Source organism: Dermochelys coriacea, chromosome 17 (genome assembly GCF_009764565.3).
Source record: "Dermochelys coriacea isolate rDerCor1 chromosome 17, rDerCor1.pri.v4, whole genome shotgun sequence".
Classification (NCBI taxonomy): Eukaryota; Metazoa; Chordata; order Testudines; family Dermochelyidae; genus Dermochelys; species Dermochelys coriacea.
In genome coordinates this window covers 18,904,357-18,921,105 of record NC_050084.1, presented here as the reverse complement: position 1 = coordinate 18,921,105, position 16,749 = coordinate 18,904,357, and the positions used below count along the sequence as shown (strand labels likewise).

General features: G+C 39.8%; 1 protein-coding gene across 9 annotated transcripts in view; it reads right to left on the bottom strand.

Moving 5' to 3' along the window:
• Positions 1-16,749, bottom strand: part of CUX1 (cut like homeobox 1) — a 389,353-nt gene that overhangs the window by 172,258 nt on the left and 200,346 nt on the right. For all 9 annotated transcript variants that reach the window (XM_038375270.2, XM_038375268.2, XM_038375267.2 and 6 more), the window contains exons 7-8: positions 16,246-16,322; positions 15,113-15,179 (exon numbers count right to left, since the gene is read on the bottom strand). In XM_038375270.2, coding sequence (XP_038231198.1) covers positions 15,113-15,179; positions 16,246-16,322 — 144 coding nt within the window. The remainder of the gene's footprint in view (positions 1-15,112; positions 15,180-16,245; positions 16,323-16,749) is intronic.

Sequence of the window (16,749 nt, the reverse complement as noted above, 5' to 3'; positions counted from 1 at the left end):
GCCTAGGAAGATTGTGGAATCTCCATCACCGGAGAGTTTTGAGAGGAGGTTAGAAAATCACCAGGTAGGGATGGTCTAGGTAACACTTAGTCCCGCCATGAATGCAGAGGACTGGACTAGATGACCTCTCAAGATCCTTCCAGTTCTATGATTCTATGAGGTACTGTATAGGTCTCAGCGTTAAACTATCTGTCTAGCATCTTTTTAGCAAACTTTTACACTGTACCCAGATGCATTGTCTGAATCTGACTCCTCCTGGATCTGTACTACTGTGTCAGCTAAGTGCGCAGTAGTTGAGAGGATAACGTAAGAGGAGCTGTTGGAAAACCTCTCTTGATTCAGAGAATTACACAATCAGCATTTTTTCCAGAGTAATAAATGAAATCTTAGCATGAAAATAACTCTTTTTCCCAAAGCTGGTCTTCATCAAATTAGTATTTATTTATGATGTTATTCAAATAAAATGAACTCATTTGCACTGCACAGAAGCTAGCTATACTGTAGCATTTGCAGGTTAAAAACAGAAATCTTTGTTCTCAATTTGTGTATGTCATACTTGAGTGCCTATTTGAACACTTGGTTGAGAAAGGGTGCACAATGCAAACATGACAGGCCCATGTTCTCTCTGGGTCTGAAACGAGTGAGAACACTGCTATATTTCCTTGTTCAAACATGCCCAAATGGGGACTATCATTTATCTTCCTGAACAAATAACACCACAGGTCACTCCTGCTTGCCTAGGGTCAGGGTTCCAGAGTGCTAATAGGGTTGCCAGGTGCCCAGTTTTCGACCGGACTTTCCGGTCAAAAAGAGGACCTGACAGCGTCCAGTCAGATCTATTGACCAGACACCCAAAGTCCAGTTACTGCAAGCACCAGCTCCACTCCTTACTCAGCTGGGGCTGCCTCCTACCTTTGTCGGGCAGCTGCAGCTCCCATCCCTGCTTCGCAGGCAAGTCCTTCCTGACCCAGGCAGGGGGTAGAGGTGGAGAAGAAAAGCAGTAGCAAGCGATGGAGCAGGTGGAAGGAGTGGACAGGGACAGGACCTCAGGGGAAGAGGTGGGGCTACTGAACGGTGCATTAATGCTTAGTGGGAGGAGCTCTAGATAGCCTATTACTACAGAGGGAACTGTCAGGGAACAAGTCACTAATAGGAGAAGAATTCTAGTCTCCAGTTTTCTTGGTAAATGCTACACTATTGAGCTAAAAGGAGTTGCTCTGCGAGCTCAGGCCTACAGTAGATTTACACTTCCTATTATAGAGAAGAGGCAAAAATTCTGTTGAACAATGTCTTTTAAGTCCTAAATTTACATTGAGTTTGCATATGGTGTTTTTGCTGATGAATGCAATTGTTTTTTTGTGCGTGAGACTAAACCATAAATCAGACCATGGTGAGACATGGCATTCTCATTGCAAGGTTTCACTAAAAGATGTGAAATGTCAGTCCTAAAGACTATAGTTTTAACTAAACTGCATGCATTCTCTGGACAAGATTTTGTAGCTCCATCATCCCAAACGTGACTTTGGTCACCTCTTGTTTTTTCAAAATCATCCGTGTAGTCATCTTCTAGGGATTTCACAATATTCTGAAAACAGAGGCAGATACTGCAAAGTTCCTTGACTTCACTGGAAGTTGAGGACTCTCAGCACCTCTGAGATTAAGTGAAATAAATAGAGTGGTTGAAATTTTCAGACAACGGGAATCACCAAGGCTCAGCATCTTTCAAAATCAGGCCACTCTTTAATTAGTTGCCTAAACATTGATGTAGATGCCTAATTTGAAGTGGCTAGGTTTGAAAACGTTTGCCTGTTAGAATGTCCTAACACTGAACTACCGCACTAACTGAGAGGAGAGGGTACATCAGCCAGTTATCTTCCCACAACAGTAAGTGCAGCTTCCTGCCTCTTAAAGGTGCCAAGAGAAGGTTAAGGGGTGACATCATTACAGTCTGTAAGTATAAATGTGGGGAACAAATATTTAACAATGGGCTCTTCAATCTAGCAGAAAAAGACATAATATGATCCAATGGCTGGAAGCTGAAGCTAGACAAACTCAGAGTGGAAATAAGGTGTAAATTTTGAAAAGGGACAGTAATTAAGCATTGGAACAACTTAACATAAGAACAGCAGACCAAAGGTCCATCTAGCCCGGTATCCTGTCTTCCGACAATGGCCAGTGGCAGGTGCTTCAGAGGGAATGAACAGAACAGGTCATCATCAAGTGATCCATCCCCTGTAGTCCATTCCCAGCTTCTGGCAAATAGAGGCTAGGGACACCAGCCCTGCCCATCCTGGCTAATAGCTAAGACTCTATGTTTGTCACAGAGGTCACGGATTCCATGACTTTTCGTGACCTCTACAGTGGCTCGTACAGCTGAGCAGCTCAGGCAGCCCCTGGGCCAGTTGCACCAGCTGTTGCTGGGGCACTCTCAGGCTTCCCCCTCCCCCCAGCACCAGGAGTTTGGGGTAGGGGGGCAGCCTGAGGGCTGGGGTGGCACTTACCTGAAGGGGGTTCCCTGGAAGGGCGACAGGAACTCCCATCCCTCAGCTCCTAGCTCCACATGCTGCCTCCGCCAATGGGAGCTGCAGAACCAGGGCTTGGGAAGGAGCGGAGACAGCACATGGAGCTAGGAGCTAGACATTGCTGCTTCCCAGGAGTCGGGTAGGGAACCTGCCCCAGCCCCCCTAAACCCTCCACCCCCGAGCACCCACAACACACACACCCTAGCTGCACCCCCGGTGCTGCCCCTCCCCCCCCCCAAGTTTTAGTCAGGGAGTATATAGTAAGAGACATGGACAAGTCACAGGCTGTGAATGTTGGTTTACTGTCCATGACTTTTATTAAAAATACCCACAACTAAAACATAGCCTTACTAATAGCCATTGATGGACCTATCCTTCATGAATTTACCCAATTCTTTTTTGAACCCTGTTATTGTCTTGGCCTTCACAACATCCTTTTGTTTGTTTTAAATCTCCTATTAATTTCATTTTGTGACCCCTAGTTCTTGTGTTATGAGAAGAAGTAAACAACACATCTTTATTTACTTTCTCCATACGAGTCATGATTTTGTAGACCTCAAATACATCCCACCTTAGTCATCTCTTTCCAAGCTGAAAAGTTCCAGTCTTATTAATCTCTCCTCATATGGAAGCTGTTCCATACCCCTAATCATTTTTGCTGCCATTTTCTGAACCTCTTCCAATTCCAATATATCTTTTTTGAGATGGGGCAACCACACCTGCACTCAGTATTCAAGATGTGGGTGTACCATGTATATATATAAAGGAAATATATAAAGGCAAACTTACCCATGATCGTGGTGGATTCTCAATCACTGACAATTTTAAAATCAAGATTGGATGTTTTTTTTTTTTTAAATATATGCTCTGGGAATTATTTTAGGGAAGTTATATGGCCTGTGTTATACAGGAGGTCAGACTAGGTGATCACAGTGTGTCTTCTGTTCCATAAATCCATAAATGACTACAATCTCTAAGCCAGCAGAATAATATTCTATCTCTATAGCACTATCCCATAATGTAAGGAAGAATTATACTCATTTTACACAAGGGAAAACCAAGTCAAAAAGTGTTTAAGTCACAAAGCAACCTTCTGTCAGTGCTAGGAATACAATACAGATCTCTGAATTGTCAGGACAGTGCATTAAACACACAACTTTCATTCCTCTAAGAACAAGATCTTAAACTTCATACCAAAATGTGCTATTATTTTTGTAGAAGTAAAGTCAGATGTAACACATGACTGGAACTACTGAATGAAATGAGGGGATTTCTTACTTGTAAAGCCAAATCAGAAGTCCTTGATCTTGGAAGACTTCCATTGAAATATCATAGGAGTTTTTCGTAAGTAAAGAGGACAATCTTGGGCCCACAGTCAGTAAGACATACTGCTTAAAGGCCAACATCTGGAATAAGCAAAGATCCTGATATATGATTTAACAGTGTAAATTAAAAGTGTAAACTTCTGTGGTATCAGTTGAAAACAACTGGCATGTCTTGTTCACAAGACTGAAGGCAATTGGTTTAACATCACTAGAGTATAAACCCTTTTCTAATGGCATGTCTACACTACAAACTTAAGTCAAATTATGTCAGGCCGACTTACAGTCACTTTGATAATTACTGTGGTGATTCATGTCCACACTGCTCTTCCTTCTGTTGCTGGTTAGCATTCTCACTAGGAGCACTTTCACCAATTTAAGAGGGGGGCTTAGAGCCCAGTTCCGCACAGTTCCCCAGGCTCTCAGCTCTCCGCCAGGAGCAGGGCAGCCATCTGGGCTCCCAATGAGGAGACTCAGTGCAGTCAGGTTCCCAGTGGGAAACCAGGACTCCAAGCACCATAGAATCATAGAAGATTAGGTTAGGAAGAGACCTCAGGAGGTCATCTAGTCCAACCCCCTGCTCAAAGCAGGACCAACCCCAACTAAATCATCCCAGCCAGGGCTTTGTCAAGCTTTAAAAACCAATAAGGATGGAGATTACTCCACCTCCCTAGGTAACCCATTCCAGTGCTTCACCACCCTCCTACTGTAACAAAGAGTAACAAACATTAAAAGACCCCTGTAATCAGAAACAGAAAAAGAGGCCAAGGTATGCATTATAGATCAGCATTTTAGGAATCAAATTCAAAGTTATTCTGATACCTTTTTGAGCACATTATTTGAAACCTTTATCCTACACACTAAGTTAATCTACAGGGAAATTAACTGATCTACATTTGGTAATTGAGGGGTTAATTCTGACTGATGTAGAAAGCCCCTAGTCTGTGCTCTGTTCATCAGAGCATTAAATCTGAAAGCTCAAGAGAGTAGTGCAGCCGTGCTGCAAGGGCTATGTTATAAAGTTCTACATTAAAAATTCATATTGCAGGCTTGCCACAATACTCTGCTCTGGCTGAAAGGAGAGCTGCCGGGGAAATATTAGACACCCCACTGTCTTTCTGGCAATTGGAGACATTCCTCAACAAACAGCACCTCAGGAAGGGAATGAAAGGGCAAACAAACCGTGAAACAAATCAATGAGTTCAATTATCTCTCTCTCGGAAAGGAAACTTTTCATTTTTAAGGCTGTTTTGTGAAATCTTTTAACGATGGCCCTGAACAAAGATCCTGGGCACTCTGGCTGCAGAGCCAACTGTTTGGCGTAGCATTTCATTTGTTTTACATAAGACAGAGATTCCCATACACACAGTGTGAAAGGCAAAGCAGGGTATAGTTGTCTCTCTGCAGCATGACTCCAGTTTCCTTTACATCATCAGCCATGTGGGATAACACAGTATAAACTGTTCCCATTTTCACAGAAGTGTCTCCAATAAAGACTGAATTTAGATCTAATAAGACAGTTAGTTACTCTATGGTTACACATTCGCATGAGTTGTTTAAAACTTTACAAAGATAGTAGCACTGTGTAACAAATACATATAACAGACTTGAAAAAACTGTAGCAAATAAGCCATTGCTTGGTATTTAACATATTAAACTCCAAGGCCAGCTACAATACCTAAAACAAAAATTAAACAAAAATAATTTCAGAACAAGTATAGGGCTTTCTGACGTGCAAAGAGGACTGAAGAGAAGCTAGTAAAGTCAGCATTTTGTAACACCAGTCTTCATTGCTCAAAATCATGAAATTAGAAAATTCTGGCTGATCAGATGTTGCAAACTACTGAGCAAAAGGATTATTTTAAAGGGCTACTGTCAACACAAACCATATTTTGTTAATTTGTTTATTCAAAATTGTTGTTACCACCACCTTTAAATTAAATTTTACTTGTAAGTTTAATTAGCATTCACACTGAACTTTGAGAAGTGCTATGTAAGTGAAAGAGGCGGACAGCTGGAGAGACAGAGGTATGGACTTTACCTACTGATCTGACTTCTGATCCCAGCTCTAACTCTCTTCTGTGGACCTAGTCAATAGCTATGTTCCTCAGTTCCCAATCTATAAAATAGAGATAACTGTCACAGCAGCTAGGCAATGAATTAATATTTGTAAAGATCTTTCTCTGGAGAGTCATGCTAGATAAATATAAAAAATTATTATTAGATTTGCAGGCTTGTAAATAAACTCTTCCCTCCCAAACACCAAGACATAACTAAAACTGACTGCTGGTTCCATGTTCCTAATTTGTTATTCAAAAGGCTGATTTTTTTAAAAATATACTTTGATAAATATTTAAATTTTTTAGAAATTTCACCAACTTTGAGGTTTAATTTCATAATGATATTTTTTGTGGAACAAATAAAACTCCTACCCCACATGATGTATTTGTCTCTTCATTTGAATATGAAACAGATAAATGGGTGTGCAAACAAAAATACTTCTTGGCTCACCCCAAGAGACATGTCCCTGTGACCCATTAGAAGTTTCTGAATGAGATAAAACAGGCTACTCCCTGACCTGAAGCTTTATTTCTGTGCCAAAACCAAAACTGCCATGTGTTTTACCCCCACGCTTCTCAATTCTGCAAGTGCTCCTTGAATAAGGAACTGGGTTGGGTGGGTTAAACTACTACAAATGACAGTAATTTTTGGGTCACTCTATGTGACACATCCCTGTGACCATTAGACCACTCTGAAGTAGCTGAGACATACCACTTCCTAACCTGCTGAATATCTGCAGGCAACACAACCCCCCTTATCACTAACTAGAACATTGCCCATCCCTCCTTCACCCAGACAGATTGTCTCTAGGCATGCATGAACACTCACGCTCCAGAGACATGTTTCCACAAGAGCGATTCCCTTGCTGCTGTGATTGGGTTGCAAACACCTGAAGGATGGGTTAAAACTAAAGTAGCATTGGCATTTTGTAAAGCAGTAAAATTTGGGGGGCTACAGAACTTTATAGTGTCCCTTAAAAATTGGTTATACATGGGTGAGATGGGGAAACTAATGAAGTCAAAAGTTTTAAACTCCTAAATCAGGTTGAAGCTTTTATCTGTAAATCATCAAAACATCTGTAGAATTTACTTTCTCTGGCCCTGATCAAGTCCCTGAAGTCAACAGGAGCAATGAGTATACTCAGCAACTCTCAATTTCAGACCCTATATAGGTAGAGCTATAGTGTAATACTTTGAAAGTTACAGTATAAAACCAGCATTTTGTGCAAGAACTCTTTTTACTAACTACATAAGAGATCCATGCTAGTTTTTATGGTCAGAGGATGTATGATATCTTGGACCCTTATCAAAATGTAAACAGGGTGAAGGGATTAGGTACATTTATGGTCACAACTAATGACACACTTAAAAAAAAATCAATGAGGAAACAGCATATTGATATCTAATGAAACCTAAAAAGCTTTGTGCCAGATACATAGCTATTGACAGATAACAGGGAGTTTTCTGTAAATAAAAAATAAAACCAAAATGGAAATGTGGGATGAATTTGCGAAGTGGGATGAAGCACTCCAGTGTCTGCATATAACCAGGCTGGTCCTCCAACACTTGTAGAAAATGTATGACTTTCCAAAAAGTGAAGGAAAATAAAGGGAATAGTGACACCATGTGTTTTCAGGGCTCTGGATTTTGTAATTCACAACCCTGAAAGGTCACAGAACAGGGAAGTTTTTTTTTTTTACTTGTTTCCCATTTTTGAACAGCCACCTTTTTCAGTTAAACGAGGAAGCATGCCCCCCACACAAGATCTACTCATTTGTTTGCCCACATGATCATCATGTAGGGCCTCACAGGGGGAGAGTCCGGGCCCGGGTCCGATGCCAGATGCAGCAATTTCTCCATAAGAAGAAATTTAAACCAAATGTCCCAGTTTTTTCTGGCCCTGGCCATCAAGTCGTGACAGTGGGAACATTTGTGTGGTATGTGTCCCTCTCCCAGACAGCGAATATAGGTGCAGGTGGCCATCTGTTACCAGGAAGGTGGCTCTGCAAGAGATGCACTCCTAAACCGAGCAGATATGGGCATAAGGATGAGGGATAATACTTCCCGGTCAGGAAGGGCAGGAAGTGGGGAAATGAAAACCTAAGCTATGGAATAACCGTAAAGGTAAAGCTAAAACAAAAAAAGAGCAAGGACTTCAGGTTTGTTTTTTTCAATAGAGGAAAGGAGCAGCAGGAGAAGAAACTAAGAGGTAAGGCACCACTGAGGAAACAGGAGACGTGGGCTCTGCTGCAGATTCCGTCCTAGACCAAAGGCAGTAGAGAAGGAATTTGGGGGGGCGGGGGGGGAGAGGTGGTCCGACACACACACACGTCCATTTGAAGACCTCTATATAATGTCAGGATAAAGAAAATGAACTAGGATAACAACCAGGGTGTACTTGAATGTCTGATTTTTTTTTAAAACTGCTAAAAAGACACTGCCTTTTACGTTATTCCAGAAAATAAAACTGATTACTTTCAACAGAGATATTTAAGAAACACTTGCAAGAGTAGCTCAGTTCTACACTATCAAAAGAGTACATATGTTAAACTAGCTACAAGAATTTAACAGAGTCCAAACAGCTTGACTTCAATAGTAACTTTCAAATATTATGTTTTCTTTATTTAGATTTATCAAAAATGCACACATTGTAGATTTTTAAAAGTTCAGAAAACTTTTGTCCCATTATGTTATCTCCCGCTACACCTTCCCCCCATTTCAAGACTCCAGCCAGGAGCAGACTTGTTGGCATTATGCATGTCACTTCATCTCTGTGGGCCTCAATTTCCCCATTCAAAAGCAGAGGCTAATGACAACATTTATACCAAGTTCTCAGAGTGCTTTATAAAGGTGGGTTCAAATTCAGTAGTAATACTGTAATCCAGAGAAGAACTCCATTACAGGCAGCAAATAGCCTTGTAATGTTTTATTGGCCTAATTGGACGCGATAAGTTTAGAACAAAGATCTTGAAAAAAAGACGAGTTTATACTTTCAGCCCAATTTCACAGAACCAGGTGGTTTGAATCAACTGCAGAAATGTCTGACCAGAACCTCCAAAATATTTTCACCCATCACTAGTGTTTGGTGAATTAAGCAAATCATCATCAATTAGGTCTTGTAAACCTTTTTAAGTTTTGCATGAAGCATGGTTTAAACCTTTCATAAATCTCTCTCAAATTCCATAAACCATTTAGAGTTCAGTCAGATTTAGTGCAATTGTGTTCTTTTTTCTTTAAATTCTTCCCTTCAGGACAGTATGGTCTTATCTATGCTAGCCTTTTCCTCTTTTTTATTTCCTCACATTACTATCACTGTTGAGGTTGCACCAGTTATGGTGACTAAGAAATTTTATGGCAAAAAGGCTAGAGCATACACAGCTTTATGAAACTCTATCTCCTGTTTTTAGGGAAATCATTTTAACTAGAATAATAGTTCCAGAGACATGCATTAGAAGTTAATGACTGAGCAGAAGGACAGGATGTAGGAAACTTTAAGACCTTAAAGGTACAGCAAAGAGAAACTATTTCATGTCACATACAACACAGCCATACTAATCACAGTGTTTCATGTTCAATGAGGAGAAGCAACATTTAAGATCATCTATCAAAATAATTATGTAATGCTGGCGCAAAACTTCTGTTTTTTAATTCAGTCTGGCCTCTAGCACCAACAAACTGGAAAATGACAAATATTTGAGAAGTGAAATATCAGCACAACCCTGGTACTTAAAGGAGAAAAATTCCTTTTTTTACAAAAAGTGCATAAAACTAAATACTTAGGGCCAAATTCTGTTTTCATTGTAAATTAGGAATCCCTCTGCCAAAGAGTCAACAAAGCTAATCTGGATTCACACTAGCGTAAAAGAGAATTTTGCCCCTATTATATAAATATTTGAACCCCAGTCCATTAATACCATATTGGGAAATGATAATCCACTAGGATGGAAAGTGGAAAAATATTGCTGCTTTCTGTCTAAGGGCCCAATCTTGCAATCTTTACTTATATGCAAAGGCACTACTGTTTTAGCCTCCTTCAGATTTATTCTTAAGACTCCCATCTGCCATGACGCCTGCATAACATTGTCAGTCAATGATTGCTAGGCAATGGATGAGCTACAGTACACACAGCTAGTGAACACGGAAAACGAACTTGTACTAAAAATACTTTGTCCATCCTCTCCTATGTCTCTCTATTTATTTACTGGCTTCACTCGCTTGTTGTAAGTTGTCATTAACAACACTTTAAGCTTGTTAGGGCTGAGACATTTGCACAGTGCCTACTCATCATGCAGATCATTAATAAATATGTTGAACAAAACCGACCCCAGGACCGACCCCTGAAGCACTCCGCTTGATACCGGCTACCAACTAGACATCAAGCCGTTTATCACTACCCATTGAGCCTGACGATCTAGCCAGCTTTTTATCCACCTTATAGTCCATTCATCCAATCCATACTTTTTTAACTTGCTGGCAAGAATATTGTGGGAGACTGTATCAAAAGCTTTGCTAAAGTCAAGATATATCACACCACTGTTTTCCCCATATCCAAAGAGCCAGTTATCTCATCACAAAAGGCAATCAGATTGGTCAAGCACAACTTGCCCTTGGTGAATCCATGTTGACTGTTCCTGATGACCTTCCTCTCTCCTTCAAGTGCTTCAAAATGGTTTCCTTGAGGACCTGCTCCATGATTTTTCCAGGGACTGAGGTGACGCTGACTGGTCTGTAGTTCCCCAGGTTCTCCTCCTTCCCTTTTTTTTTTAAAGATGGGCACCATATGTGCCTTTTTCCAATCGTCTGGGATCTCCCCCGATCGCCATGAATTTTCAAAGATAATGGCCAATGATTGCAATCACATCAGCCAATTCCCTCAAGTACCCTCGGATGCATTAGAACTGGACCCATGGACTTGTGCATGTCCAGCTTTTCTAAATAGTCCTTAACCTGTTCTTTCACCACTGCAGGCTGCTCACCTCCTCCCCATACTGTATTGCCCACTATCACTAGAAGTATTTACTTTAAGTCTATCCCTGATATAAATGTTAAAACCTTCTTCTGCACTGAATTTTCAGTAAACACTCCCTCTTACAGATTATTACAAAATCTAAAGATCCTAAGAAAAGTCACATGGACAAGGAGCATGGCTGTATAGTTGATGTGACTTTCCTCTCTCTAATTTGCTTTATTTTATTTTTAATGGAAGTTTCCTATTGTAGGAACAGGTACAGTATCTAAAACCCTCATAAGACTATTTAGAATTTACCAGGAGTGTGGTATTTCAGTGATATTTTCTTTCATCAAAGGCACCTCAACCCACATGTTAACAGTAATGTAGCACACATAATAGGCTTGTTACAATTGAAGGTCCTTTCCCAGTTAGAATTCACTTACGTTGTGGGGGAACGGGTGTAAGAGCAAAGAAATGGCTCTGGCGTTCACTTAAAACTGAATTCCAACACTTTGGCTGACAGCATTAACAACTCAGTTAGGAATCTGAAACACTTGTTCGAGTGTGCAGCACCAAAACAGAAGTGAAAGAGGATATTAGCAGAATGTGTGTGCTGGAGAAAACACAAGGAAATACATGTAGAACATTTCTTGTCCTACACAGACAAACAGTCTGTTTTCACTAGGAAAAAAGCTTTTTTTAAATTTTACAGGAACTCAAGATCCAAGTTTGCTTTTTCTGTTCCAGCTTTGATAGAATCTCCAGATCAAACTCATTAGTGTTGGTTAAATCCAGGTTTGCTGACAGAAACGTGAGAGATCGCAAACAAAATCAGTATTAGGCTTCAAGAGAGGATGTGCCTCTTTAATTGAAAAAGGCAGAGCAATCATTCATTTATTTAACCCAGACATGATTATAATCTGAAAACCTTGAAATCCTCTTACACAACTGTTTTGGCAAGCCTCTCTGTGTTCCAACAAATATTAAACTGTGCTTGCCATTTGTCTAAGGAATCTTGCATTAATAAACATGAAGAAGAACACTTTTACCTCCCACACTCAATGACAGAAGAAAACAAAGACCAGCTGTATTCATCAATGGATCCTTGTTCTGTGCATAAAGGCTAATTACATTTTACTTCAAGCCTACACATGGAAAACTTTACTGCTGCCATGTTGTCAAATTCAGCTTCTGATATTCCAGCTGACACACTGCAATGACTGAACATCATAGACTTCTTTTTGTCATTAACACCTTCAGTGCCCTAGACATGAGACATTTGTCCATTAAAAGGAGCCAGGAGAAGGGTACTCAGATGACAAGCCTCCCAGAAGAAGATCATTAAGTGGTCTACCTGCTCATTAGTTAGAAGGGGAAATCTTTATGCAACATGACAAAAGGGGTTAATACTATTAAAGGTTTTAATTTCACAAACTGATCTCATTCTAAACTGCATGCTAGCAAACGGTCAAGAACATGGTTTGGGTTGCATTTAGCTTTGCACATACCACATTGTACTACAAAATTTAGAAAACCACTGAAAGATAAACATGCAATTTTTACACATTAAGTTTCAGCTTCATAATGATTCTAAACAGTTGCTGTAGAAAAATCCAAGCCTGTTATGCTGAGATACCTAAAGTCTTAACTTATCCTGCTGCGCTTTTTTTTTTTTTTTATAATATTCAGATACCTTTGACATTTCAAACAATTACCAGTGATCTCTGCATTCCACAATTGAAAGTCATACAACCAGTATTAACTTAAACCACCGAGCTATCCCTTTTTAGGCCAAAGGAATTTTAAAAATTTAATTCCCCTTTCACCCTTTTTGCTGTTTGTTTACTTTTCCAGTTTCTCTCAACTTGGACAATGAAAATACACTACTTAGTTTAACCTTCATTTATACTCAGTTCCCCTTATGTTTTCGTGGCTTTTCAAGTTGCAAAATTTGGGTTGCAAACACTGAAGGAGATTGTTTTACAAAACTATTTACACAGGAAATAAAAAACAATCATAAGAACATTTCTATTGATGTCAGATTAAACTAAGGTTTTAGAAAAGCAAACTTATATAGAGGACAAAATACATGCCAGAATGTCCATTACAGGATTCAGCTATATGACTACTGTATTCTTGACTCAGGCTGCAAAATCATTGCGTTACAGAACATAATGAAAATGTTATCTGATGTGCTATTGATTGGTTCTACTTAATTGTATATATAGCCAGCAAGGATCATAGGTGAGACCAACTCCCAATATTCTATATATATAAAAATCTCAGAAGGAGCAAAATACACCAGATAATCCATCAAACAGTTTAGAGTAAAATTTTTGCCCACCTTAAGATAATTACAGTGGAAGGAAATCCCACTTTTTGAAAAGAAGAAATCCACCATTCTGCCAGTGAAATATTTATATAAAAAAACAAGAATTTACATGTTTATGTTTGGTTAGGACCAAACACCTGTTTGTTTATGTTTGGTTAGCACCTAATACATGTGTCCTCATCCATGACTGAGGATTGTAGAATCCACTGTAATAGAAATTTTTAACAACAGAGCTAGTATCAATGATACCAACCCATAGAAAAGGATATGCAAAATCTATATTAATTTGTAGCCCCATTAGAGAAACAGGTTTCAGAGTAGCAGCCGTGTTAGACTGGGAGTGGATGTGTCATTACACAAAATAAAACTATTTCCCCATGTTTATTTCTCCCCCCTCCCCGCCCCGTTCCTCACATGTTCTTGTCAACTGCTGGAAATGGCCCACCTTGATTATCACTACGAAAGGCTTTTTCCCCCACCGCTCTCCTGCTGGTAATAGCTCACCTTACCTGATCACTCTCGTTATAGTGTGTATGGTTTCAGAATAGCAGCCGTGTTAGTCTGTATTCGCAAAAAGAAAAGGAGTACTTGTGGCACCTTAGAGACTAACAAATTTATTAGAGCATAAGCTTTCGTGAGCTACAGCTCACTTCTTGGTAACACCCATTGTTTCATGTTCTCTTTGTATATAAATCTCCCCACTGTATTTTCCACTGCATGCATCCAATGAAGTGAGCTGTAGCTCACGAAAGCTTATGCTCAAATAAATTTGTTAGTCTCTAAGGTGTCACAAGTCCTCCTTTTCTTTTTATTAGAGAAACAGTTATCAGTGTGTATGATGAGTTGGAAAAGAATGCAATCAGTAAGAAACTAAAATATATCCAAGTTCTGAATAAGGCATATCAAACAACTAAAATATGCAAATTAGCAAAAATTTATATAGAGTCCATGTAAGAAGGGGATAAAAATTGTTTCTATAGTAAACATTCAACCGTAACAATTAAGGACCCAGTCACAAGTTTCAAGCACTGTAGCTCCCAAGTTTCAGAGTAGTAGCCGTGTTAGTCTGTATTCGCAAAAAGAAAAGGAGTACTTGTGGCGCCTTAGAGACTAACAAATTATTAGAGCATAAGCTTTCGTGAGCTACAGTTCACTTCAAATGCATCCGATGAAGTGAGCTGTAGCTCACGAAAGCTTATGCTCTAATAAATTTGTTAGTCTCTAAGGTGCCACAAGTATTCCTTTTCTTGTAGCTCCCAAGGATCTCAATGGGGATTAAGAATCCTCAGAATTTGCAAGAATAGTCTCTAAAGAACCAACTTTGATACAGATTTGGACACAACGGAAGAATGGATGCCAGCAGGCCTCTGCTACAGACTGCTACTACTACAGACAGATCTCTACCCACCAACAACTTATGGGCAAAAACATGACCACCACATTCCTCTTATTACTAAGGACTAGAGATTATGGCATTATGCTATGGCTCAGTATAAGGGGAAATGTTTTGTTGCCCAGGAGAAGCATAGGAGGCAGATTGTGACTTGGGGAGTCAATCTTCTTCCTGGTCTCCCTACTGCTCCACGGAGGGAATAAACTGTCCAAAGTCCTTATGCAACACAGTATATGTTCCTCTAGCACACTGGTTCGTTAGTTGGGACAGAACCATGGCTCCACCCGCTCTCCGCCCTGTTGCGCCACCTCCTGCCTTGCCCAGCCAAGACAGGAGAGGAACTAGCAACTCTGTGGAAAACACACTAATGTAATCAGTCTCTGTACAGGATATTCAATTATGCCAATGTTTTCCTACTTATTTCTACTCCAAAACCACCTCCATCTCACTCTTCTTTCCAGTTATAACATGCAAAATTAGGAAGGTGGGTTACTAACGGAAGATATGTAAGAAGAAAATGGTGAAATCTTACTTTGCAGTAGTTTCTTCATCGTATTTTGTTTTCAGGTCAAATAATTCTGTCCGAGTTTTTTCCAAGGCTAGAAGGCATAAAACATTGAAACGTTACTGGTACTGTAATAGACCAGTACTTTGTGCAATATAAAAAGGCTACTCAATTTTTTATCCCACTATAAACTGTTTCCTGTCCAAAAATCATCTTGCATTAAGGATTCTACCTGACCAAACAAATAATCACTTAGATGATGAAAAGGTTTTAAGAATTAGTTTTTCTGTATTTTTTAATCTGTTTCTTTTGAATTGTAAAAGTTTCCAGTTACCATTCTGCTTAATGTAGCTAGACGTTATTCGTTTCACATTGCTCCTTCAACTAAAATATTTATTCCATTCAGTCCATGGAGTCAAATTTAAATGTCTTGTCTTCACAGGGAAAAAAACCCAATGGGCACTACCTTAGATGGATTGGCAAACATAACTGTGCAAGGATGAATAGCAAAGTAAATAGCAGGTTGCTTGATGGGAAGCAGAAATACGGTTCACATTGAATTCTGACCATTATATATAGCACAGATTAGGGGTGTATGATATCAGTGCATAAAACAATGTGGAAAGGCAAACATGGATGTAGTCAGCAGCTCTGAGGCCTGTTTTAGTTGCAGGAACATTCCAATGACATATCTACTATACTATATAGGTTTTACCCACTACATCCACCAATAGTTGGCTACAGCACAAGTGTACATTTTTTTTTTTGGTAGACACACAGAATTTAAGGCCAGAAGGGACCATTAGATCATCTAGACTGATGTGGCCCAGGCCACTAAATTTCTCCCAGTTACCTCTATACAGAGCCCAATAATTTGGATTAGACAATAGCATTTCAGTCTTCAGGAGACCAAACTGCTGTGTGCTACAGGAAGAGAACAGGGGAGAGATCAAGATGCCACCAATACCTGAGGACCCTGGGCTAAGCAGCCGAACAGAATCTTTGATTTGCAGGGCAATTTTTAAGCATTGCTGGATCTTCCCCTGAGTCCTAACGTAGACTTGCAAGATCTGGTTCAAGCTCAGTCCTGATTTCCTTTCTTTGTATTTATCCTACCACCAGCCTGGCCATTGGTATAGATCACAACAGCAATGCCAAACCTGTTTGTAAAGCTTGAACTTTGTGTTCGGCCTCCTCCAGCTTCGAGGCTGTCGACATCTGTGTTTCTTGCAACTTTCTGAAAAAGAAAAAAGGAGAGACGAAAATGGAGCTGGTGATCTTGTATACCAGCTTAATTGTATTTTGCAATTTTGAGAAAGACAGAGATTAACCAGCTCAACTGTAATCAGGCAAATGACACCACCATGTATACTACAAGATACCACAATGGGAACCATAAGCCATATCTCGCTGGAATGCTGTACATATTTTGGAGTCCCAGTTATTAAAATTTTAACAGTGTAGCTACGTCAAAATGTAAGCTGTGAACATAATTCAAGAGTTGACTGCTATCTAAATGATCTTTAGTGGAAGGTTTTCCGTAGCATAATTTGTTTTGGAAATGTCACACATATTAAGAAAATTGTCACCACGCACCCACTGTTGTACGAAGTTAGTACAAGAGGAATGATACATTTCCATTTTTCTGTCATAATGAAGGAATT